At 44.5% G+C, this 27,476-nt stretch overlaps 1 protein-coding gene across 3 annotated transcripts in view; it reads right to left on the reverse strand.

Annotated features, from left to right (window-relative positions):
- Positions 1-7,172: 7,172 nt before the first annotated feature.
- YES1 (YES proto-oncogene 1, Src family tyrosine kinase) overlaps positions 7,173-27,476 on the reverse strand; it is a 60,373-nt gene continuing 40,069 nt past the window's right edge. For 2 of the 3 annotated variants that reach the window (XM_074987360.1, XM_074987358.1), the window contains exons 5-12: positions 21,825-21,928; positions 21,576-21,725; positions 20,672-20,827; positions 19,079-19,258; positions 16,188-16,264; positions 15,288-15,441; positions 14,280-14,411; positions 7,173-10,332 (exon numbers count right to left, since the gene is read on the reverse strand). In XM_074987360.1, coding sequence (XP_074843461.1) covers positions 10,124-10,332; positions 14,280-14,411; positions 15,288-15,441; positions 16,188-16,264; positions 19,079-19,258; positions 20,672-20,827; positions 21,576-21,725; positions 21,825-21,928 — 1,162 coding nt within the window. In that variant the 3' untranslated portion in view covers positions 7,173-10,123. The remainder of the gene's footprint in view (positions 10,333-14,279; positions 14,412-15,287; positions 15,442-16,187; positions 16,265-19,078; positions 19,259-20,671; positions 20,828-21,575; positions 21,726-21,824; positions 21,929-27,476) is intronic. The other variant, XM_074987359.1, reaches the window with a different exon arrangement.

The raw sequence follows: 27,476 nt of genomic DNA on the forward strand, positions 1-27,476 counted from the left end.
CACAGAGCACTGGCGGGGCGGCTGCTGCCTGCTTGCTTAGGGAAAGGTTGTTCGTGCGTTGCAGAGTTGGGGCCGGACTCCAAACGCTCGCAGCACTGGAACGCCGATGCTTTGGTTTGGCCTGGTAGGAAAACCGGGGCCTGAGAGGAATTCAGCCCCAAGCCATTTCCAAATCAAAAATCCAGAGGTTTGGAGCTGAAGATTTGGTCTGAGGCCAGTTGCACAGCAGAGCAAAACGACTTTAGTGTAGTAGCAAATGTCACATTTTTAAACACAGATGGTTTATTACACATTTTTTTAAAAAACAATATATGTGTTGCCAGTGTTTACAATTCTGTGTCTATGGATTTTTAGGTCCGGTCTACACTACATGGTTAGGTTGATGTAAGCTGCTTTGCATTGATCTAGCTGCGTAAGTGTCCAGTTAAATTTGGCTTCCATCAACGTGAGTTCCCTTCTGCACTGGTTTAGTAGTGCTGCTTTCTGGAGCAGCATACAATCATAGTTAAGGTAATATTAGAACAACACAGTGCCAGTGTAGACAACGTTGCTTACATTGTTTGTAACTGGTCCTATGGACCTGTTCCACAAAGTCTCAAAATGACACTGCAATCAATTCAAGCAGTCATGATGAGGACATGCACTCCTAAGACTAGGAGCCAAGTGTGTGCGTGCGCAAGCAATTTAATAATTGTGGTGATTATATGCTGACATAACAAACTTTTACAGGGTAAACTTAGCATATGTATTTTTCTTAATATCCCTGTTGCTGGAGTCAGAGCACACGATTATCTTGGCTTTCATTTAATAGTTTCTAGCCTTCGTAATTGTGAAGAAAAGTTAAAACTTATGATTTAACTGTACCCCAAAGGTTGAGCAACCAGAAAGCAAGTCTAAAGAACTGAACAGACGCTATTATAAGGAGTCTGTTTATCTTGGGTCAGAGGAGTTGGCAGTACAAGGACTAGCACTTTATAGCACTGCTTCCAAATGAAAATAATTACAAGGAATGGCAAATTTCTGATGTGGTTTCTTGCCCTTCCTCTGTACTTCTGGTTACCATCAGAGGCAGGATACATAATAATTGGTTTGATTTCATGGACTCCTAGGACTAGAAGGGTCTCAAGAGGTAATCTAATTCACATCCCTGCACTCATGGCCGGGCTAAGTATTACCTAGTGGTTCTCAAACTTTTTGGCCCATGGCCCATCCTGCTTGATGCAAACTTTGCGGTGGACCATCAGCCAACCACCCATGATGACAAAATGCCTTTGTTTACCTCTAAATACCTTAAATGCTAAATTAGTCATATTAAGCTACGAGAGCCACACTTCCCCTCCAACCTTGCCTGCAAGCAGGATCTGGCCCATGGGCCTTGGGGCTGTCCTCCTGCCTGCAATGGGAAGCTAGTACTAGCGCAAGAGCCTTGCAGGAGGAGTGGGTGTTGTGGGGTGGAATGCCATCCCGCTGTAAAGGGACATGAGCCCTAAGCCTTGCGGCCAACCTGCAAGGTGGCCGTGGACCACAGTTTGAGTACCAGTGATCAAGACCAGGCCTCCTTGGGTGGGCATGACATTTCTTAGTGGGGCGGGGGAGCACAACACAACTGGCTGCTGGGTCTCAGGCTCATCCATCTCATTAAAAATGTTGAAATCTGTTACTGTTTTTTATGTTTGTGTATTCACATTTACATACCAATTAATGAAGTTTTTACGTTCTACAGACTTATTTTCCTACACACGGTGAAAGGTTTTTTGCTTTTTTGTTTTTTTCATATGAACCTAACCAGAATTCCATCCATTTGGCTTACATTGGATGGGTTCAGGGGCCCTGCAAATTGCAGGGATGAAAAGTGGGGCCTGATATAAAAAGTTTGCTCACCCCGAGCTAGCACATGCCTGACAAACATTTGTTTCATCTCCATAGGCAATGTGTTCCTATGGCTCCGTTCATCAGGGTTTTCCAGTTCTGAAGAAATGGGTTTGTCCAATGAAACCTCATCACCTAATAAATGATCTTATTAGTTTCTAAAATGCTACAGGACTGCTGGTTTGTTCTGAAGATACAGGCTAACATGGCTACCTCTTGGAGACTACCAGCCAAACAGTCAATCAGGCTTTGCCTGCACAGGAAAAAAAGCACTCTTTGCAAATAGCTGTCTTTCGACTCATGTTGAGATTGCAACTGAACTCTTTATTAGAGCACAATGAAAGCATGTAGAAGTAATAAAACATTAAAATGATCATACTGAAAGTGAAAAGAAAAGAGGTGCATTACTGACTCAGTTTGGCTAAAACAAAAACACACCAATACTTCAACGGTAACAAAGGGCTGGCCTTACTCCTCTTAACTTCAGTGCTAGCAGGCAGGGCCCAGGCCCGGATCAGGAATTTAAAATTTTTCAGTATGCCATTTACAGAAGTGGGAAAAGTACCCAAAAAAGCTGCTCGAGTAAGAGTGCAGCAGTGTGGGGCTGGGAGGAGATAGACATTATCTGTGCCCCTCTGAGAAACTTCTTGAGGAAAAATACAGACACGCATACACATCACATATAAATCGTACTCAAGTGTCCAGAAATGAAAGCAGCTGCATATTTACTTAAGTAACTTTTTGAGTACTTTTTCCACCTCTGCCCACTTGTTTAATTGTGTCCAAGCTCTGAGGTGTGACTGCCTTCTCCAATTTTCTTTGGGATTATGGGTCCTTGATTTATCTCTAACGGTGCCAGGTGCCTCTAGCCAAGGAACCCCATAATGAAGAGAGCACAGTGGGTTTGTCTGTTGGCAAAATATTCCACACACAGTTTCAGAGAGAGAGGTGTCAGAACATACAAAATTAAAACAGCCATCACAATTCCCAGACGATACCACCTAACTCTAGCCCTCCCAGCATTTACAGCTAGTCCAAACCTCCAGGTACTCCTTTCCAGTATCTGCCTACACAAATAGTAAGTTTAGACTCAATCTTTGATGGGTGGTACAAGGCTGATGTCTTTGGCAGTCTTAAAACAAAATAAAATAAAACCAAGGTATTCTCACAAAGTATTGGTACCAAGGCTGGTAAGATCTTTCCTTGGGGCCTGGTCTGGATTACAATGTGAAGTGAGGCTGGTTCTTGGTAGCCTGACCATGGCTCTCCTCAGACTCCAGAGTTTCTAATCTCTACTGAGATGACACTGTTCAGCATCTCAGAACTCCCAAAAGGACTCAAAAATCTGAGTAAAAATGTGGAAGGACAAAGAGACCTCCCTGTATGAAATGCATCTCTCACTGGTATACTTCAAGCACAGGTAAAACAAAAAGTAAACAAACAAAAACACCAACCAACCCTTTGTCTCTGAGTTCTGGCTTATGATTTGTTGTGGCAATGTTGCTCACTAGCTCTATCGCCGTGCTGAACTCTGGGCAAACTGTGAAGCAAAATCCTGAATCTTTTCCACTATTGCATCTGTAGTACAGGGCAAGACCCCCTAAATACTCAGTGTAATGTTTTAGGAGCAGCTTCTTCAAATGGGTTACATCATAGCTGTTCCAGAACAGCATTTTTCTGCGCTCAGTGTGCATAGAACGTGCAGGATATTCTAAAGTCAAGTCAATTAACTGTATATTTGCCAAATTGTATCCTATTTTAAAAGGATGGATGCAGTGGTGTTTTATATTGGGTCTTAAATTTTCTGGTGTTATTCTCAGATTTGCATGTTTCTGGCCCCACCAGCTGCGCAAAAACATTAGAAGGAGCAGTGAAGTGAATGACAAGTTGGACCAAGGAGACTGTAAACCTCACCGGTGGTCAGTTTCCACTGCTAAAAAGTTTAGTTAATACAGGCTTCACTCTTGCTATACCCGGGAAGGACTCCGTTTGCTCCTCTCTCTTTACACTCCCTTTGAGTTGCTTAATTTGTACAGAAAGTGGCATGTTCAATCTCTGCACACTGAAAGCCCACCTCAGCACATATTTTAGCCATTTCAGACATTCTGAAGCACTATCTCTGCTGTGGTGGCTCTGGGATTACAAGGCAGCTGCGTAGCTTTTGTGGCCAGGGAGTGCCGACAGTGAGTTTAGCTTTCCAAGGCTGTTGACTTGTGAGGCCGTGTGCATGTGTAATATTTAGAGCAGGAGGCTAGGAGGGGAGAGACGTGAATCCAACACTGAATTTACTGAATAGATATATATCATATTGGCAGTATTCAGCTCACCAGACGTTACCCCTCCCAGTTTGCTGCTAAGACGTGTAACCCCAATGTTAGAGTTCATGCTGGCCAGGGTTGCCAAGTGCCTACTCACACAATCCCAAACACACTTGCTCCACCCCATGCCCCTCTTCTGAGGGTCTGAACTGCCCACACTCATTCCATCCCATTTCTCTGTGGTTTGCTCCCCACCCCACACTCTTTCACTGGGATGGGGCAGGGGATTGGGCTGGGGGAGGAGGTGCAGGTTCTGGGCTGAGGGGTTTGGAGTAGGGGAGGGCGCGCTGGGGCAGGGGTGCAGAAGTGGATGTGGCTCTGGGAGGAAGACTGGGTATGTGGGGGCTCAGAGCTGGCGTTGAAGTGTCAGAGGGATTCAGGGTGTAGGTTCCAGTCAGGCAGTGCTTAACCGGGAGCCACTCGATTCCTGTTCAGCTGTGCAGTGGGGCAAAGGAAGGCTCCCCGCCAGCCCTGGCCCCAGGCCGTTTCTGGAAGAGGCTGGCACATCCTCACTGACCCTAGATGTGGCCAGATAGCTCTGTGCATTGCACCTGCCCACTGACACTGGTCCTGCAGTTCCTATTGGCCACAGTTACCTGCCAATAGGAGCTGCAGATGTTGCTCGGGGCAGGGGTAGCTCATGGAAACCCCTGGCTGCTGCCTAAGGGCTGCAGTGAAAGATGTGCTGGCTGTTTCTGGGAGCACTAGGGGGCCAAGGGAGCAGTCAGGGAGCCCATTTTAGTGCTGATGTGCTGCCTGCTTTTTAGAAGCCAATCTTCTGATGTGGCTTCAGGAGCTTCTAGGAGAGCAAGCCTGATTCTAGGACACTCCCAGCAGAAGTGGGAGAACTGGCAAAGCTATGCAACCCCTGCATCTCACATGGGCCGTGTCTACACTAGCCAAAAACTTCGAAATGGTCATGCAAATGGCCATTTCGAAGTTTACTAATGAAACACTGAAATACATATTCAGTGCCTCATTAGCATGCAGGCAGCCGCGGTGCTTCGAAATTGACGTGGCTCGTCCAGACAGGGCTCCTTTTTGAAAGGACCCCGCCTACTTCGAAGTCCCCTTATTCCTAGGAGCAGATTGGAATAAGGGGACTTTGAAGTAGCGGGGGTCCTTTCGAAAAGGAGCCCTGTTGGGACAAGCCCCATCTAGACGAGCCGCGTCAATTTCGAAGCGCCGCAGCTGCCTGCATGCTAATTTTATGTGTTTCAGCGTTTCATTAGTAAACTTTGAAATGGCCATTTCGAAGTTTTTGGCTAGTGTAGACGTAGCCATGGAGATCAAAAAGAAAACTTGCAGCATCTCACCTTCACTTTGAAATGAATTGGGAAAGAATCTTCAATGAGTTATGAAGGAAGATCCTGGCTAGTCCCTCTCTGCTCTGCATTTTGCTGCTGATGGCTGTGGTAGATAGTGAAGACAAAAAAAAAAAAAAAATGACGATGGCCTGGCAGTCAACCCACCTTCTTGATTTTAGATAGATGTGTGTGTGCATCTGGGTGGCTTCTCTGCAAAAACACCAGGGTAGCTCTCTCTCAGGAGCGCTATCAGCTTCCCAGCCAGTAACCAACCCTTTTTCTCTGGTGTAGGGAACCCAGAAATGGAAGAGAACCTCAGCTTTCATTTTGACAGAAGGCAAATATTTTAAAAACCTGAGTTGAGCTAACTTGAAAAATAGCCATTTAAATCCACACTTTAGGTGCCTAATGTTTGAAAGATGCTGAGCACTCACATCTCCCACTTTCTCCACGTGCTCAGCACAACTGTGAAAATCAAAGTTTAGTCATTTGTTTCAGTGCTGGATTTAGCTTCCTACGTTGAAGCACTAGAGTTTAGAAGTCTTGTCGCAGCTTTCCCTTTCATTTGCCCTCAAAGCCCTAAAAACAAAGTTGTCACCTAACTGGCAGGGTGGAAACCTCATCACTGATTTTCTCTACAGACTGCAGATTGTTCACTATTATCACCCATTGGATTATCTAGAGGTGGAAGGTGATTCTGATTTTTGGAGTATTCCAGATGAATTTGGACTTTCATTACGGCTGATGGCACTAGGGCTAGCACAAATTTACCCCGGCAGACAGCTGCTTACAGCTAAGCTGTCCATTTGCTGAACACACAAATGTCCAAGGAATCTGGATAGCTTAACAGAACGTTAGACAACAGGAACAACTGAGCTACATAATAACAGAGAAGTAGCCCTGTTAGTCTGTACTCGGAGTTAGTCTGCTGCTTTGTTTGGGCTACATGTTGGCAGAGAATGAAGAACACTGACATTTAACATTCACCCCCCTCCTCCTATGTCCATTGCTCAGGACCTTAACTCTTTTTACATAAAGGAAAAATGTACATGCTTTATTTAAGTGTGTGCATTTTTCAAAACCAGTATTTTTATTTTTATGAAGTTAATTTACATTTTGGATATCTTTTAAAAAAGTGTTAAAATTTTTCTATTTAATTATTTTTAGTAATTTTTTTAGAATGGGGATTTTATCAAGTGTACTTTTCCTTCACCCCAATAAACACTTATCATTTGCTATGTTTTAACAAAAAAGGGCTATAGTCAATTTGGTTTCCAATTAACATTTTCTTCCAATTGCAAACCTTAACCATTGATTTAGCTGTGGCAAAACAGAGCACTACTCCAAATTTCTAAGTTTTATGTTTTTTTTTCTTGTATGGTTTATTGAGAAGCAATCTTATTCCAGGTTCCTCCTATTTTTCTGACTCATCTTGATTCAGTCTCTTTCACTATTTGCTCATTTATGTCAGTTTTGAGGATTGCACTTGATTTGGTAATTCTGTCCCTTTTCTCTTTGGTTTTATGAGAAGCAATCCCATTCCAGGTACATCCCATTTTCCTGGCCCAACCAAACCCTTATGTTGCTGCTTTCAGTTCCAGTAAGAAGATGTATACTGTGTTTATAACTATGCTAAAGTAGTTACTTATTTTCTCTAAAGAGTAGGCACATACACAATGTTTGTACTTTTGGAACTTTAATTACTCAAAAGTAATATAAAAATATTTTAAAAATACTAAACTTGAGAACACTGCATCATAGAAACATTTTAAAGGTTTTCCACAAAAAATGTATATGACAAAACTCATGGACAATGATCTGAGTACAGTTTTACCAGAAATATTACATAATTGTTCCCATTTAAAAATCCTTAGTAAAAAATAAAACATTGGTTACACTATAGGAAATACTAAAAATATGGTAAACTTTGACGTTTATACCTTGTGTAGAAAATATTTTTGTTGTGTAATTTTATAATTGTTTGATGTTTCTTAGAAAATACATTTTAACAAGTAGTACAGTGTTCTTATATAGTGGCTTTCCTATACAGCTGGGAATTTGGGGTTGTATGTGAGTGATATTGGCCATTCTGACAGTTGATGTTTCTTAACTTTAGCAACATGTTATGTCTATCACAAGAGCAGATTTATGATTTCCCTGAACAACTGGACAGAATTCAGAATGGCTGTTGACAAAGGCGGCACAAGAGATCAAACCAAAGCTTGCTTGTTGGAAGCTGATGCCCAGCTACAGGATGTTATTTACTTTGGAATTTCTTCAGTGGGAATTCACGTTACACCTGCCCCTTGTGTGGGGCCAGTATTTTAAATTAGACAGGAGTGATCATTTAAATCAATCCTAAGGAGTTCTGAAGTGCTCTAGAAAACAAATACCTCCACTTCCACAACAGATTTAAACACACCACAATTCAAATCTCTCAAAAAGTATATTAAAATAAGCTTAAACAAGAAAAAAAAATCAAAACACAGTTCTTTACAGCTCCAAAGAATTTCCTCCAAAAGTAGCTAGCAGATAAAGTAGTCTGAAAACCATACTACTATATCTTTTTTAAAATAAATCTGATGCAATGAGGGAGAAATTTATTTTAAACCAATTCTGCAAAAGAATTCAACAATGTCATACTTCACTCAAGTACTCAATTACATAATTAAACTTAATACTATTGCATAAAAAGCATGAATGTGAACTTTAAAACTTTTTGTTGGGTTAAGATATATACCAATGTGTTGAGGTGAAATATATTTAAAAATAAAAATTTCATGTACATAATGAAACTCTTTCTGGAAAACTTCTATAATACACAACCATTTACAATGAACAAATTCATTAAGTTAGTGTTTTATTTCTTTACTATACAAATGTTATTACAAGGAATTATTCCACTCAATCACTAAAATCCAATTAACACCAGCACCATTTTCTGGCATTGTTATTGTAACTCTATTAATACATAAACTTATATGATTGTGTTACCCATTTTAAAATATTTAGAAAACATTACAATTTCATAGTGTTCTTTTTTGTTTTTGTTTATTGTTTTTTACATAAAGCCCTTTTAGAATTTGATAATCATGTGTATAGAAGATAAGGGAAAATGATGGCACTGTTCTTACCAAGTTCCAGTTAGTGGAGAGATTCAGTATAAAGGTAGTGTAAATGTGACAAATAGTTTTTAGTACCAGAACTATGTTGCCCACTTGTATGAAATTCATTTGTCAGACAGTGCTACACTGATTGTATGAATATCTTTATGATAGCAGAGAAAACCATTTAGTTTCATAATTAAAGTATATTAGCTTAAATTGAAATTCCAAACTTCACATCAACAGAGGACATGAAGTTATTGCCTGATGTGTCAGTAGTTGAAGAAAATATTGCAAATTTTGTGTCAGTTGAGCTGAATGCCAGCAGAAGTTTGTCATCACTGTATTAGGTCAATATTAAATACATTGTATCCCTCTACTTTTTAAGCCTTCACATTTTCTTTTCCTATTTATTCTCACTTAAATAATTGCGTGTAAGAATCTTTACAGACAAGAAAAGCAAAAGTGCAATCAAATCCCTGAACTAGTGTCATTTTACATTTGTGGCACCCATCACTATTAATAAACACTAGCCACATCTCTCAGTACCAAATCTGTCCTTTAATGTGTACTGTCTTAAGGTGGCCATTAACCAGTAAGGTCTTGATCTTGCAATAAGCTTTGGTTAGGTAGTCTTCCCACACAGAGCTCATTGTAGGATTGGAGCTTAAAAGGTTAAGAGTTTTTCCCCTCTGATTATACTGTCTGAGTTTCAAGTTCAAACTTTATCATATTTTATCAACATAACTTTATTAAACATTACCTCTTTTTCTACTTACCTTCATTATTCTTAACTAACTATGCAGAAAAAATAAAAATAAAAAAATCTCTTGATGCTTTCCAGTTTCATTAATACAAGTATGACACAGTGCATTATGCTCTCCAATTACACTACTGCAGTTTAGCATTTAATCAAGTTTGTCATACACTGTTTAAATTTGTTTTAACCTTGTCTATCCTAATTAAATCCATGCAAGAGGAAGCTTAAACTGAAGATTACATATCGGTCTCTTAGATATGGCTGTACCATCTTTAAGGGAAAAGGCTATCTAATTCTGAACACAGGAAATTTTATAGAACTGGAATGAAATTGTTTGGTCCCATAAAGTTCCCTTGTTTTAAAAATTCCCCACCCTAAGATCGCATGTAATTTCAGACAATTCTCCCTTTAACAGAATGCATTATTAAATGTTATGGAGATAAAAGGTAAAGATCTTAAACCTTCACAGGATTAGTTTTTTTTCGGGCTATTAATTGTCATGCTGATACTCATTTTACTATTACGTATTTGCAGAAAGCCTCTTTTTGACCCTGAAATCAGCTGGGGAGAAAAATCACAACATTGGTAAATTAGGGTATAACAATATAAAAGTGGTTTTGTGCAAGTGTATTATGGTTTCCAGTTTGCCAATAAAAGCATGCAGAATGAAGTTTTTTTTTTTTCCCTTCAATTCTTGTAAAGAAGCAAGGAACTCTTTGAAAGTCCTCTACATTTGGCAGATTTGTGCATATTACGTAGGTTGGCTTATAAATTGTCTCCAGGCTGGTACTGTGGTTCTGTAGCAGTGAAGTAGTCTTCCAAGAAAGACTGAATATATTCAAATGTTGGTCTTTCATCAGGGTCTTTCTTCCAACACAGTTTCATTAACTCATGGAGAGACTCTGGACAGCCCTGTGGGCAAGGCATCCTATATCCACGTTCTACTTGTTCCAGAACTTCACGATTCACCATCCCTACATAAAACAATTTTAGGTGTGAATGACATTACACACAGAACAGTTTCCAAAAATTCCTTATCTTTTTTTCTGGTGTCAGACCACCTGAGAGTTAAATGCAACTCTCCAGGTACCTGTACTGCTGCAAGAGACTCATCACTGTAGACATAGTGTGTTGGATTATTTTTCTTCCTGAAATATTCAATCACCTATGTTTCTCAAATAGCTAGTATGGGCTCATCCTCTTGCTTATCTAAATACCTTTGCCACAGAACTACTTACATTTAGTTGGGGCAAATTCCTGTACCGGAGACCCCCACAATAAGCCCCTTACTCCTGTCCAGAGTTCTAGACATAGGCCACTTTACCTGAGCGCAATGGTAGAAGAGACACCATACATTAAAGTTCAGGTGATAACTTGCCCAGAGCAGGGGAGCTATAGGAACTCAAATCAACACATCAAAATGTTTCCTATTATTTACATTTATCACTCTAAAGCCTGTGGAACCCTTCCTTAAGGCAGCCATTTTCAAAACAAAATGGTGTTCACATAGAAGACTGTGGTAGGCAGGGTTTAAGGACTTGGACTGGGGAGTACTTGGACTTGGAATGCATGGTTGGGAACCTTAATTCTAGGCGATTTCTGCATACTGTCACCCATTATGATTGGTAGAAGGGCAGGGGAAATCCACCCAAAACAGTTAGGACTAGGGAACTGCCCTTCCAAGATCCACCTGCCACTGTTCCCTGCACCAGAAAGGTGGAATGAGTTTTGGCTGCTATAGTCTCATGGTTGCAGCAGCTGTTAGATTGGCTCCATTGCTTGGGGGTATTATATACAGAATATAAATTTCACCTCTGGTCTCTATAAAACCATCAGCATTAAATCCTACTGCTTGGGAGTGGCCCAGGGAAAAGCATGATTAATTATAACAATCAAGTGTGAGTTAAAATATTTTAGCTTAGGACTTGTCATCTGTGAGCATTTCTTCATACCGTACCACTGAAATAGTATTTTAGGAAATTATTGGTATGAGTCACTATAGTATTAAATTCCTGAGGTGTCAAAATTATGCTAAAAGTATGTGTTCTGGATTTGCCTACATTCTAAAAGATTTTTATTTCCATGTCTGACCCATCTGACACTCAAAATATTATTCCTTCTTTTGGCGTAAATGTTGCAAACTGATCCTTTGGTTGGGTACAGCCTGACAAGCATTGCAAATTGGTGTGGTGCTGATGCAGTGTTGCAGAATGTGTCATAACACGTTCAGAACATATACCACATGCAGGAACTCCTCTAGTAGCTTGTATGCAGGGGTCAGCAACCTTTTGAAGGCGGAGTGGTGAAATTTGACCTTCTGACCTCTAGGTATGGTCCGAGTGCTAGTGATACTTTTTAAAGTCACTAACAGTTCTACTTACAACAGCTTCATTAATAATGAAGGAAAGACGCAAACTTTTACCGTTTCGGTCTTTAAATCTCTGTCTGGCTGAGTTTTTATTTATTTAAAAATTTCTGAGATTTTATTACAGTGTTGAACATCCCTTATCCCAAAGGATCAGCAGGCTCCCACTGCCTCCCTTCCTGGGTGATTAGAGACAACGTTGTTCCTCAGCTGTACTGTTTGTGTCTCCTTTCTAACTGGAATACCACCTGGTTCCAGGTCCAGCTTTCAGCCTTAGGTCTTCTTCTGCCTTCTGCTGCTAGCTGGAAGAACCCCTTAGTACCTCGTGCTCACTCTTCTTGAAAGTACCTTCACCCTGTTCTCAACTTATCAGTCAGGTATGGGTTCGAGAGCTGGATAAACCAAGCTCTGTCAATCCCTCCCTCACTGGCGTTTTCTCCCGCCCTTGCATCTTGTTGTTGGCTCTTCTCTGCACACTCTCCAATGTTTGCAATCTCTATTATAAAACTTGGTCCTTGGAACTGGATGCAGCAGCTGAGGAGGGGTCTTGCCAGTGCCAGAGATAAACCCACTCCAGCTACCCTTTCCCTCAACCTTGATCTAGATAGCTGAGCATTGCACTAGGCCTTTTTGCCACAGCTGGGGAGCAGAGGATGAGTGGTTTGTTCCTGAGATGACTTTGACACCCAGTCTGCGCAGCTGATGTGTTCTGGGCAACGCTGGGAGACTTGCTGCAGAAATCACAAATGCCTGCCTGTGCCCAACTGGCAGAGCTGCGTCCCAGCCCAGGCCAATGGAGAATACTCCTCATAATGGGACAGGCCTGTAGATATGCTATGGGCCTTGCTGGGTGAAGATATCTGCTCCTTCCTCACTGGCTGGGCTGGGGCAGAGGAAGTTACCAAGAAGACCCAAGCCCAAGTGCCGCTTGGCTGGGGGAACATTAAACAGACCCTCTGGGAGCTTGGGTGAGAGACAAGAAGGAGGGCACAGACAGCCATGGGAGAGGAACTGAGCTGTTTGGGTGTGGGGATGGGGGGAGGGCAGGGAACCTCAGCCAGCCTGAGCAGGCAGCCCCAAGCAGCCAGAGGCATGGAGCCCTGGCCAGCCTCAGGAGGACAGCCCCCAGCTGGCCCTGGGTGCAGAGCCACTGGTGACATGGGGTGTAGAGCCCCAGCCAGCCCCCGGAGGAGAGCCCCTGAGCCATGGGGCGTAGAGCCCCAGCCAGCGGGCAGGCAGCCCCCAAAAGCACCTGGGGGTGGGGAGTCCTGGTGGTCCCCAGGAGGAGGGCCCCAGGCCAGCTCTGGAGCAGGGAGCCCCAGACAGCCCTGGTAGGCAGCCCACAGGTGGCCCTGGGCATAGAGCTCCAGCCGGCAGCCAGGGTAGCAGAGTTGCTGGCGGCACTGTGGAGCGCTGGCCGGTCCAGGCGGGCAGACGTTGCTGGCTCCAGCAGAGAGCCTGTGGTAAGCTGCATGGGGGAGGGGGGAAAGGGGCACGGCTGAGCTCTCACTGTGTGCAAAGGGAAATGGCATCACATGCCAATCTTGGCACACATGCTGGGAGTTACCAGCTCCTGTTCTCTACCCTTACATATTACGGTATTAGCTCTGTAATGCTCATATATAGCAGCAGGCTTGGAAAATTTTAAGAACATGGTGGCCAATGGAGCCCCAATTATGCAGGGCCATTGATCTCCTTTTCCAATAGGACACTGCAACCTATGGTGTAAAACTTTTTTCCCACTTGAAAGCCATGGCACTCACCCATGTACAGAGAAGAGGATTTGGCATGTAACAACGTAACAATCTGTAATATGCTTTTTACAACAATGGCAAACACACACAAGAATCAATAAAGAACCCACCCCACAAAATAAACAAAAATCCAAACAGAGCATAACTACAAATCAAACATTTAAAGTAATGAACATCAAACACCACCACTGGTTAAACAGACACAGGGCCTGAACCAAGACGACTTTCTTTGCCTGAAGAAAAATTTCCAGGCTCCTCTATTTATTTATTGATAAAGACCAAGCTACATATAGGGGTAAAGAAACAGGACCTGACATTTTTCTTTTACCAATTTTATACAAAGGAGCACTATACACCATTGATTTCCTCCTGGAAAATTGTTTTGCTCCTCCAATATTCTGTAAAGGGTAGCTTTGCCTTCTCCAATGAGATCTGAAGGGGAGCACGTTAAAATGGCTGTCTATCCATTTAATCTAGTCGGAGAAAGCCAAATTTCTTCTATTAGGTTTATTTTTGGCAAGAGGAAATAGAAGTGACTCAGATTTCCAGTATGCATTATTCTACCTCTGATTCAAAACATAGGAGAAATAGAAAAGAAAGAAGGAAGATTTCCAACAGTTTTAAGAATACACTGTAAATAGGAATAGGATCAAAATGAGCAATTTGAGAAATCAGAACCAAAATGAATTTTCTTTTTTTGAGTTTCACTATTTTAAAACCAAACTAGATAGATCCTATTTTGATTATCAGAACATAATCGGTATAATATCTTCCAATGAAGAATTACTTAATGCTTTCTTACCTGGATATGGCACTCTGCCCTTTGTTACCAGTTCTGTCAGCAAAATTCCAAATGACCACACATCGGATTTGATTGTAAACCGACCATATAATGCTGCCTCAGGAGCTGTCCATTTAATTGGAAATTTGGCTCCTAATACAATAAAGAAAAAGATGCTTTTTTTTCTAGATATGCTTTGTTTACACTTAAGTGTGTGCGTATTTTTGCGTGCAGGTGCATACAAATAATCTGAAATATGTATCAGAGGGGTAGCCGTGTTAGTCTGGATCTGCAAAAGCAATGAGGGGTCCTGTGGCACCTTATAGACTAACAGAAATGTATGACCATCAGCTTCGTGGGTAAAGACCCACTTTGTCAGAAGCAGGTAGAAATGAGTATTGGGCTGACAAGAATTTAAATTTTTCTTTGCTAGTTCAATTAGTCAAATGGCTAATTTCTCTTCACAGAAACAGGGTTTTTTTAACTGGAAAATATTAGAGCAATAAATATTGTCCCAGGTTTCAAAAGTGATTTGTGCTTGATGTCCAGATTGAGTCTCTTACAAAGGGCCTTATTTTCAAGAAGTGCTGAGCACCTTTCCTGTAAATTTCAGGTCTCTACAATGTGCCTCAGAGACTCGGCACCTAAAATCACTAGTTGCTTTGGTAACAAAGTATTTTCACCAAATAATATTTAGAGTAACGAAAGCTGCTGTAATTATAGTAGTGGGGACTGGAATCAAGGGTATGATTATTACATACAGTAAAAGTTCTATTATCCAGCAGCCCAGGGAACTGGCAGTGCCTGACAATCAAATGTGCTAGATATGGCAGTGGGGCCCAGCTACCATTGGCTGGTTAGCTGGCCCTGTAGCACGCTGGTTAACTGAATGTGCTGATTATATAGGTGCCAGATAACCGAGCTTTACTGTACTAATGCATAAACTTTCAATATGTGTCCTGATGCTCCCCTAAATTTGACATCAAATAACTGAAAGTATATATTATACAGTAAATAAATCCCTCTTACCTTGTCTTGCAGTATACTCATTGTCTTCTATTAGTCTTGCTAAACCAAAATCTGCAATTTTACACACAAGATTGTCTCCTACAAGAATGTTTGCTGCCCGAAGATCTCTGTGGATATAATTCATCCTTTCGATGTAAGCCATTCCATCAGCAATCTTAAAAAGAAAGGTTTTATTAAAAGCTGTTTTTGGTGACCATACTCATTTCTCCAGACAACAACATACAACAAACCAGTCTTTTTATCTACGGTTCAGCTATACAGCTGCATAAAATATGTCAGCCAATATAGCTTACTGACTATTAAATGAACAAACAAGAAGTCCTGTGGCACCTTATAGACTAACAGATATTTTGGAGCATAAGTTTTCATGGGCAAAAACCCACTTCATCAGATGCATGAGTGGGGGGAGGGGGTTTCAGAGGGGGGTCACAATAAAAGGAAGGGCCATAGCTGACAAGGTCTATTCAGTCCCTGTTTCCACCCTGACTGAACAGACCTTGTCAGTTATGGCCCTCCCTTTTGCTGGGACCCCACTCTTTAAATACCCCTCTGAAACCACACCCCACTCATGCATCTGACAAAGTGGGTTTTCGCCCATGAAAGCTTGTGCTCCAAAATATCTGTTAGTCTATAAGGTGCCACAGGACTTCTTGTTGTTCTCGAAGATACAGGCTAACACAGCTACCTCTCTGGTAACTTGACTATTAAATGTATTTGACTTCAGAGCATAATATGGAGATATTTCTTGTATCAAACTACAAAACTTCAACAGCAACTGTAAAAGTAAAAGCATACACAGTAGCTAGCACATAGAGCTCTGATCTTCAGTAGGTATACCTGCGTCACATCTGAACATTAATTATGTGGAAAATATTCATTTGTTGACTTATATAAAAGTACCTGAGCAGCCATATCTACTAATTGTGGAAGTTTTAAGTATTTCCCTTCTCCTTCCTTAAGGAAATCCAGTAAGCTACCTGCAAAAAAAAAAAAAAAAAAAAAAAATGTATATTATATAAAAAATTTAGGAAAACAAACAAACAATCATAAAAGGTCTAACTTAAATCCTCTAAGAGGGAGTTTTTCAAAAGCACAGATGGGATTTATGTGCCTAACTCCTATTGACTTTCAAATTCCTAGTGCCTTTGAAAATCTCTTCCCAAGTATTTCCTTCTCCAAAATGTAGTACAGTACTGGCCTTGCACGAGCTAACAACGTTCTTTTAATTGCACACTTACGTGAAAATTACTAGCAGCATTCTATATGCTGCTCTGTTTAAAAAAAACTGATTGTAAGAATGTGTCATCAGATTCTCTGTCTGTAAAGGGGGAATCGTTACTGGCCTCCTTTGTAATACACTAGGCACTACTAATGGTTTATAAGTAGTAAGTATTATTTAGCAAATACCATAACCTTAAATACATGCACAGCATCCTGCAGTCCTCTGTGCCACGATATATAGCAAGCGATGCATGCATGTAGTTTTCGGAGAACACAATTACTGTACAGTATTTAATATAAATGAACATTTCATGAAACAGTACAGCAAAAGAACATTAAGATAGAAAAATCAAGCACTTCAAAGTTCAGAAATGTGATTTAGCTCAGCTGTCTTGTGCATATGCACTACAAAGTAGTCTTTAATGATACGATTCTATTTTTTTCTGCTGTACCATACACCTCTTCCACTTCTCATCTCTGTAGCTGAACAAGTCAAGAGTGCTTCCTCCATGTTAAAACAGGAGACAGCAGGGGGAGCACTGAGAGCAAAGTGCTCAGATTTGGTAGCTGGTGCCCCAGGGAGAAGGCACTGCACAAAAAGGCTTGCTCAGCTCCTGCAGCACTGTGAGGGTGCCAGACCAGTCTGGAAGGCAGAGAGAAACTGTGTAAGGATGGAACATATTTGGTGCATACAGAATCTCTGGAGAACAATGCTTCCAGTCAATAGCAAACATGCTATTGGGCATGTGCAAGCTGAAATGGATAGAAATGTATCATCTGGCTAAATCTGAGTAGATTTTTTTTCCTTTTTAAAAAAAAAACAACACACAACAGGGACAGGAGGAGATATGCTTATCTGGTGTTGGCAATGTATTTGGCAAATTTCAAGTCCTTACTGTAAAGCATGGATACAGGACAGCTTTTCAATTGAATGACTGTAATTAACATGGACAAAAATAAAATTTCCCCACAACTTTGTTCAAGGAGACAGCAAAATCATTTTGTTGAAACTTAAAATAAAGCCCAAGGGAGACATTCTACATGGAAAATTAGAGCACCATTATTTTTAGTTACTCTGATGTCATCAACTTAATTTAAAAATATGTACAGTAAAACCCCAAGTTATGCAGGGATTGCATTCCTCACAATCCCCATGTAATTCATATTCTGTGTAAGTTGGGGGAGGGGGACCACTCCCTCCTCCTCTGAGCCCCAGGGAGCCATGAGCCAGCCACAGGTGCAGCTGCTGCACCTGAATCCTGGTACCCAGGGGTTGGGGGGCTTTCCCTCCCCCATATCCCTCCTCTCCCCCTCTTCCTCTGTGCCCCCAGGCACTACTGCACCTGGCGCATGGCTCCATGGGAGAACAGAGGAGGCAGGAAGGAATCCCCTCAGCCCCTGGGAGCAGCGAGCTAGGGACACAGAAGCATCTGCTCAGTTTCCTGACTCCATACTTCTTGTGGGAGCTGGAAAACTGACCAGGCGCTGCTGTGTCTGGCTCCCTGGGGGCTGAGGGACTTCCCTCCACCTCCTTCTCTCAGCAGCAGCAACCCCCTGGCTTCCCCCAGCTGAGCCCCTCCCGAGGCTCCAGCTGCCTGCTTTCCCCAGATGGGGGAAGCAGGCTGGAGCCCAGCATTTCAACATTCACATTAATATGATTAACGTGTATGTCAAAATTGCATAAAGCAGGGGTTTACTGTATGTATATGCACATGAAACATTACACTTGATGCCCATGTGATCATTTATCAAACCAGTGTACCAACAGTATTCTTTATATTCTGGAAGCTGATGGGTTAAATGAAAGATGTCAGAAGGCTGGAAACAGTAGAGATGAGAGATCTTCAAAAGATGGCAGGTGTAAAGTGAAATGATTTAAAGACAAATGAAGGAGAATAGGATGTGAAGTCAGGGCATGGGAATGGCTATAATCAAAAAGATTATGATTGTGGGGGACACTGCAGCAAACAGATGATAGGATGCCATCAAAAGTAATATAAACAGAACCAAGTTTAGTCAGACCTACAGACTGACAACTGTCTAGAGGGCAGGACATCATCCAGATGGATGTAATCATGCTGGCCTTAAGCAATGAAGAAACCACAGACAGGAGTAAATGGTGATATGGTGCTGCTCCCTGAGCCTGGAAAGGTCTTCTGGATTAAAAGAAGATAGGGAATACTAATCTGCTACTGAAACAGGCATTTCTGGCAGGAAGTTCCTAAAACTCAACTAGTCAAGTTCAGTTAAAAAAAAATAGGTTATAGCAAGTTTGATAAAATTGTGGTAGCAGAAAACTAAGGACAGAAAAAAAAGAGAATCAGATCACCTAGGACCAGAAGAATCATCTGAAATCCACTTATTTATTTTTTTAAAATCCCAACCATTGAGATTTTTAAAAATCTCAACAAACATGGTGATTTCAGAACCTATCATAATTTTACAAATCATGGGTGATGCTAGGTTTACACACACCAGTATTCAACATGAATCAAAAAATATACGTTTTTTGGTTACTGGCACTTTTATTAACTGAAACATACTAAGTTTAAAAAGTTAACAACACATACCTTTTGTCATGAATTCAGTGACAATATAGATTGGCTCCTCAGAAACAACAGCATATAGTGGAACAAGTTTATCGTGTCGTAATTTCTTCATGATCTGAGCTTCCTGCAGGAAAGCTTCTGGCATCATTGTACCAGGTTTTAGTGTTTTGATTGCTACTTTTGTGGTTCCATTCCATGTTCCTAGAGAAACAAAATACACTTTACTGCCTCAGCTGTCCTTTTTAGCTATTTTCAACAGAAGCTCCTTTCATTTTTGGTTTAATTTTTTTAACGGGATAAACAAAGAAATACTGAAAATTAGCTTTGAACTTCACTATATAGAAATATACAGAATTAACACACATAAAATGAGGTGGAAATTTAATTAAGCAACTTTTGAGATATAGCAAGTTACAAAACAAAATTCTTTGTCTAGTCACATGAACACCTGAGCTGGAACTGTTAAAGCCCAGTGTTCAAATGATCCATGCAATGATGGGGGGGTGGGACACACACTGGATGGCCAGTTGAGAATAGAGTCGCTGCACCCATGTTGGCAATGTAACGTGGGGGGAAACCAAAAATTCTTTTTTCTTGGACTTCTCTATCCTCCTTCTTCTAACTTTGAGTGTCCCTGCATTATTTCCAAGGATCGGAATATTTTCAGGGATCAGGAGGGGAATGAGGAAAATGCAACGTGGGAAGATGTTGTCAAGACCAGAGAGCACACCCAGAATCATGTGGGGATGAGGGGACTGGGGGATGGCTTCCCACAATGCATTACTGTAAGAGTCGATGTTAACCAATTTGAGTGTGACAGCAATGACTCGACTTTGTGAGCACGTGTGAAGTGAGGATGGTCAAATTCGAGCTTATAAATTCCAGAATTAGAAAACTGATATAAATAAATTCAAATATATCTCGTAGAGTAGACATAGCCTCATTCTGATTCTCCTCAGACTTGTTGTTGGTGTCTCCTTCTTTATTTATTACTTCTTGTTGCCACCTCTTCTCCCAGCATACTTGTGATTGCCATTCCTTCCTTACTCTTCCTTTATAGTGGCTGGTACATAACCCCTAATCCTGGGGTTCTTACGCCTGGCTAAATCTCATAATTCATGGTGTGAGTTCACATCCAACTATCATGAGGGATTCTGCATTAAAAGCAATATCCTTAAGGCTTTTTGACTGACACAGATTCCCTGACTTTCCAAAGACTTCTGCACCATGGGCCTCCCAGTCTATTCCACTGAGCTGTGCAGAGCTGGCAGGCTCCCTAGCCAACCACCCCCTCCAGCAATAGCAGGGATCCTGGGCCATGCGCTGTCAACTCCCTCCCCACCCTTCTCCCTCCACCCCAAAACCTGCTGGCCTAAGTTTCAGTTGTCTATATCATACAGGCCATAGATAAAGTCAAGGATGGGGCAGTGAACAAAGATTCATGGGCTGTGACCTAACAAACTATTCATGACTGAAGTATAGCTTTATCTATGACAGATACAACAGCTATTAGTAATTTTGCCTTCAATTTATCATCATATTATCTTTCTAGACTATGATATTTTAGGTAAAAACCAAATAACTCAAAACAGGATAGGCACACAGTACTCTTACCCATCCATACTTCCCCAAAGCATCCTTGGCCTAGCTTAACTTCTAGCCGCAAAGACTCTCTAGGAATCTCCCAGGCATCTTTTGCTAGACCCTGTGTCTGGGGTTTCACAGTTGGACACACAGTCGTTAGTTTATGACACAGGCCATCAGCATGTTCTGGATAATTAGAAAAGAAATAATTTAAGTTACATAACATGCAGAAGAGTTGATGCAAGGAAATAAAAGAAAAAGAATGCCTAACAAAAAGTTGTATGTTGCCTTTTTTGCTATAGTTAAAAAGAGTTGTATTATCATTTAAAAAATAGCATCCATGTGGTCATTCCCGATATTCTTATAAAATCCACTGTTTTGCTGGATCCACTAAAAAGTCACCAAAACCTGGATGTGCACACCCTTGGCCAGGAAGCAGTGCATTTTGCAAAAAGCTTGTTTTGGTCAGTCTCCACTGTCAGTGCAGACAGCTCTCTGACGGTGTGTTTGTAGCTCAGTATCCAGAAGACAACAAATGAGTCAAACACTGACTCATGGAACTTCTGCACTACACTAAGGTGGGGATTGCTTCCATTTCCCTGGAGTCAACAGGAAACTCCTGGGACAGCAAAGACAATATAGCATCTTGGGATACTTTGGGCAGACGCTCAAGTCCTGAGGTGAAGGAGCAAGAGAGAGCAAGAGTGTGTGTGCGCGTGTTGTGTTTACAATGAAAGCAAAAGGGTTAACCCTGCTGGATTCTTATGTTTGTGCCTGAGAGATTAGTACGTAGACAAAATGGGAGTTTGGGCTCAAGCTTGAGAGAGCCTGAACTTGCATTGCAGTACAAACATACCCATGTACCATTTACTCAATATTTTCTTCCTGTAAAAACCATTAAACAAGTATTGAACACTAAGAATATTCAGCTTACCTGTATAGTGTTTAACCAACTTCTGTAGAGACTCAAATTGCGCTCTTGTTGTGATGTAGTATCCACCGTTGTCAAGTTTTCTAATTTTGTAGTGTTTCACATTATCGCCCCTGACCTCATCCCAGTCACGTATAGAAAGGGAATAAGCACCTAGAAAACGGTTTAAATTTTGTTTCTCACAAAAGATGTCTGGATATATGAAACAATTAACTCTTTTGCCCTAGAAAGGAAGCAAGCTTAAAAAAATACCTTTAGTGGTTTCACTCTCTCGTACTAAGAAAACACCACGCTGGTTCCCAGGATTTAAAAGTAATCTCTCTGCATCTTTCCTGCCCATCTTACCAAAATACCATCTAGAAGAAATTAAAGGAAATAATTGATAAGATAAGTGAATATAGTGTGGTGGTAATCTGCATAAAATAGCACTGTAAATTCTGCTTCTGTAAGTTTTTCTTTCCCCCACCCCCACAACCTTGGGGCCTTTCATAAGATTGCACATCTAAACAGGCAGCAAAGTCTTGAGATACGGATGCTACAGAGACAGACAGAGATATTGTTCCATTACTTGTGGAGATTTGTAATAGAAGGCTAAACTTTAAAGTATTTCTGCAAACTGCTATATTCTGGTATTCATATAAATACAGTGCACACAAATCCATACTACCATCATCTGCTGGACTACTCAAAGAACAGCTGGGTTTAAAGTATTGGACTTCACCGTTAACAGCAAATCTTTTGGCTGAACTTCCATTCACAGCAAAGAAATTCTGACTTCCACACTAAGGGGCGATAATGGTAGCAAAGTTCACAGGTTTCTATTTAGCCGCGTCTATACGTGCCGGTTACTTCGAAGTAGCCGCGCCAACTTCGAAATAGCGCCCGTCACATCTACACGTGGTGAGCGCTATTTCAAAGTTGAAATCGACATAAGGCAGCGAGAAGTCGAAGTTGCTATCCCCATCAGGAGATGGGAATAGCGCCCTACTTCGACGTTGAACGCCAAAGTAGGGCATGGGCAGCTGATCTGTGTCCCGCAACATCGAAATAGCGGGGTCCGCCATGGCGGCCATCAGCTGAGGGGTTGAGAGACGCTCTCTCCAGCCCCTGACCTCTATGGTGGCCGCATGCAGCAGCCCCTTAAAGCTCCCCGCCCCCTGTGTTCCTGTGCAGGAAGCTGAGAGCGTGTGCAGGCGGCAGCACTGACACACAGCCTGCCTGCACGCCTCCCTGCAGCCCCAAGCCACCCCCCCACTGCGATGGCTGCCCGCCAGCCCCCCAAGTGCCCCCAGGGCACCCCCCCCACAAGGGGAGCCAGGGCTCCCAGCCTGGCAGCCAGACTCGCAAAAGGCAGCAGGGCCCCTCCTGGACGGAGGCCGAGATCCGGGACCTGCTGGGGCTCTGGAGCGAGGAGGAGGTGATCCAGGTAATGGGGGAGCAAGAAGCGGAACACGGATGTGTTCGCTCGGCTGGCCGAGGGCCTGGCTGCCCGGGGTCACCCTGCCCGCACTCCGGATCATGTCTGCAGTAAAGTGAAGGAGCTGTGGCAGGGTTACGCCCGGGCCTGGGATGCGGCCAGCCGATCTGGGGCCGCCCCGCCACTTGCCCCTTTTACAGGGAGCTCAGATCCATCCTGGGCCCCCGGTACACCACCTCCCCGCTGGCCACTCCTGACACCTCGGCTGACAAGCCCCAGCAGCCCCCGGAGGCGGAGTCCACCCCAGAGGCAAGCCCCGCACCCCAGGGGCCCCCCAGGAGCCCACCCCTGAGATGCCAGAGGAGGAGGAGGGGGAATCCTCCTCCAGCGACGGGGGGCTGCGGATCGTCCTGCCATCTCAGAGCTCCAGCAGGGCGTCCGCCCAAAGGGTGTCCCCCGACCGTGGGAGCAGACCATCAGGTATGTACCCCCCCCGGTGCACACCCCCGGGGTTAAGGGGTGGGGACAACAGACATGACCAGGGCCCTCCACATGCCCAGATGACCATGGCCCCAAGGACAGCAGTAGCATGTCCCTCAGAAGAGTGCATCAGCCCCTGCCCCCCGCAGCAGGACAGTGCCATGCCCCATCCCTGGGGATGGGGGGAGCGGAACCTAGGGTCCTCTGGGGGGGAAGGGGTGGGACACCCATCATCATCAGCAGCAGCAGCATCTCCCGGGGATGGGGATGGGGACAGGGAACCAGCAGCAGAGGGGTGGGGGGACAAGGGCCGCGCCTCGGGGGCCACACTAACGGCTGTCTCCACTCTTCTTCACCCCCGTGTTCCGCAGCTGCACCATCGGAGGGCCCAGAGAGCGCCGGCGAGGTCTCAGTGGTCCCAGAGAGCCCACGGGGGCCATCCCAGCAGGCCAGCCCCTCGGTGGAGCACCAACCAGCCCCAGGACGGGGCTGACGGCAGAGCCACCACCACCCGAGGACAGCCACGGACCCCCAGCTGCTTGCGACCCTCCGGCGTCAGCTGGAGGTGTTGGAGCGGCGCCTGCGGGTGGACGAGTGGCGGCTGGAGCTCCAGGAGCAAGCGCTGGCCTGGCGCCAGGAGGCATGGGGGACCTTTATGCGCACATTTGAGCGCATAGCAGAATACCTGGCCCCCCATGCTGAGCCGCCCGCAGCTCTGCTCGCCCTGCCCACCGCTCCACCCACCACTCCGACCGCCGTCCGCCACCCTGGGGCTGTCCGCCACGGGGGGCCTGCTGACACCCGCCGGCCATACCTGCCGGTTCGCCCGGCCCCAGCCAGCCTCGGCCAGGGCTCAGGCCAAGGCGAGGGTCGCACCCACCAACCCCAGGTGCCGGACAGTAGAGGGGTGCGGGGCCCAGGACGTGCCCCCCCGACCTTTGTACATATCCCCCCATATATATTTGTATATAGTTTGTGTTACACTCCTGTTTCGTTATATGGTACCTGCCCCCCCATGTAAATAGTTCCCCGCTTTTGTTCTGCTCTCTCTCTCTCTCTCTCTATATATATATATATATATATATATATATATTTTTTTTTTGTTGTTTGAATAATAAGAGAAATCACCCGTTTTTGGTTTCAAAAACAACAGCTCCATTTTTATTTGCAAGTGGGGGGGGCTCTTGGGTGCTCTGTGGTGTGGGCGTGGGAGCAGGGAGCGTTGTGGAGGATGGGGAGGTACAGTGGGGGGCCTGCCAGCGTTCACCCTGCGGCCTGGCCAAAATGGGACCGCAGGGCCTCCCAGACCCCAATCCTCTCGGGGTCCATCTGGTGACTGGGGGCAGTGGATGGCTGCACATCAGCCCTGCCAGCCTCCACAGCCCAGCCCTGGAAGAATGCTTCCCCCTTGCTCTCGACCAGGTTGTGGAGCACGCTGCACGCACCTACAACCTGGGGGATGTTGGTGGGGCCTGCATCCAGGCGGGAGAGGAGACACCTCCAGCGCCCTTTGAGGCAGCCAAAAGTGCGCTCAACCACCTGGCGCGTATGGTTCAAGCGCGTGTCGAAGCGCTCCTGGCTGGCTGAGAGATGGCCTGTGTAAGGGTGCATGAGCCAGGGCCGGAAGGGGTACGCCACGTCTGCGACGACGCAGAGGGGCATGGTGGTGTCCCCCACAGGGATCTCCCTCTGGGGGATGTAGGTCCCCGCTTCCAGCTGGCGGCACAGGTCCGAATTCCTGAACACCTGGGCGTCGTGGGTGCTGCCAGGCCACCCAACATAACTGTCCAGGAAGCGGCCCTGGCTGTCCACCAAGGCCTGGAGGACCACAGAATGGTAGCCCTTCCTGTTCAGGAAGCGTCCTCCGCTGTGCTCTGGGGCACGGATGGGGATATGGGTCCCATCCAGAGCCCCAAAGCAATTTGGGAAGCCCAGGCTGGCAAACCCCACGATGGCAGCATCCGGGTCCCCAAACCGCACGAGCCTGTGGAGGAGCAGGGCATTGATGGCACGGACGACCTGCAGGGGAACGACATGGGAGAGCACCAGTGAGGGGTGTGCAGGGTGTGTCTGGCCCTCCCCCCACAGGGCTGCCCTCCCCCGGGTCCTCTTACCTCCATGAAGACAGCCCCGACCATGGCCTTGCCCACGCCAAACTGCTGCCCCACGGATCGGTAGCTGTCTGGAGTGGCCAGCTTCCAGACAGTGATGTCGACCCGTTTCTCCACCGTGAGGGCATGCTGCATGGTGGTGTCCTGGTGCCTCAGTGCGGGGGTCAGGGCAGAGCGCCAGGAATGTCTGCCGGCTCATGCAAAAGTTCTGGAGCCAGCACTCGTGGTCCCACTCGCCAAGCACCAGCCGCTCCCACCAGTTGGTACTCGTGGGGTAGCTCCACAGCCGGCAGCATGTGCGGTGGTGGGGGGGGCAGGGTCGGAGGGCAGCAAGGTCTGGGGTTGCTTCCTCCTCCCCTGGGGGCAGCTCCTCTTCTGTGAATAAAAGGTGATCAGCTGCCTCTTGCATAGCATTGAGCAGGCAAGCACTGCTCCTGCAGGGACGGCCGTGTGGACCTCTGGCTGCTGCTGCGGGTCCATACTGCTTCGACGGGTGTGTGTGCCTGTGGCTCTGCAGACTGCGTGCTGTGCAGGCTGAGTGTGTCTGGGAGGGGCCCTTTAAGGGAGAGGCTAGCTGTTGCCCCGGAAGTGCTAGTCCGCCCTGTGATCCTGTCTGCAGCTGTTCCTGGCACCCTTATTTCCATGTGTGCCGCTTTGGCATGTAGACGCTCCGCTGCAGCGCCTACTTCGATGTAGTGCTGCCCAACGTCGACGTTAACGTCGATGGCACCAGCCCTGGAGGACGTGTAGACACTATTCATTGAAATAGCTTATTTCGATGTAGCACACGTGTAGACGTAGCTTTTATTTCACAAAGTCATAGAAATATAGAACTGGAAAGGACCTTGAGAAATCGTCAACACCAGCACTGAGGCAGGTCCAACTAAATCAGACTATCCCTGTGAGGTGTTTGTCAAACCTGTTCATAAAATATCTCCAGTGATGCAGGATTCACAACATTTCTTGGATGCCTATTCCAGACTTTACCTACCTTATAGTTTGAAAGTTTTTTTTTCCCCTACATCTACTTTAAGTCTCTCTTGCTTCAGATTAAAATCCATTACTTTTTGTCCTACCTTCAGTGGTCAGGGAGAATAATGGGTCAGGTTTTCTAAACTTTAATAATTTTTGCTGCTCTCAGATGGATTCTCTCCAGTTTATTTACATCCTTCCTGAAATGTGACACCCAGAACTGGACACAATACTCCAGCTGAGGCCTCACCAGTGTGAAGTAGAGTGGGATAATTAACTTGTGTCATATATAAGACAGTCCCATTAATACACCTCAGAACAACAGATATTTTCACAACTTTACACATTGTTGACTCATATTCAATTTGTGATACTCCTGCTAAGATTACAATTCAGCTTGTCCCTTCTGCTATGCCTTTGAAATCCAGCCTTCTCACTTACCTGTTACAATCCTTGCTTTTCCTATCTATACTCTTTGAGCAGCATCTCACTTCCAGAAACAATCTCTGAACCTTGAGTCTCAGGCTGGATGCAGACGATCAAACACTTAGGAACTCCTTGTGAGATGCAAGAATTAAGGAATGTCGGTGGGAGGAGTGCTCCCAACGAGGATAGGGACCAACGTTGATGGCTTCAAAATCGATTTTAGGTATGCAACTGGCGTACCTAAAATAGTGTAGCAACCATTGATATGCCCAGTAAGTGTAGACATAGCCTCAGAGGAGTAGCTGTGTTAGCCTCTAACTTCACAAACAAGCAGTTCTCTGAACCTTAAAGACTAATAAATTAGGTCATGAGCTCTCGTGAGTAAACCTGATCAAATGGATTTTACCTACATAAGCTCATAACCTAATACATTTGATAGCCTCTAAGGTGCCACAGGACTGCTTTTTATTTGTGAACTTTGGGTGCAGCTCTAACATC

This window comes from Carettochelys insculpta, chromosome 2 (genome assembly GCF_033958435.1).
Source record: "Carettochelys insculpta isolate YL-2023 chromosome 2, ASM3395843v1, whole genome shotgun sequence".
Classification (NCBI taxonomy): Eukaryota; Metazoa; Chordata; order Testudines; family Carettochelyidae; genus Carettochelys; species Carettochelys insculpta.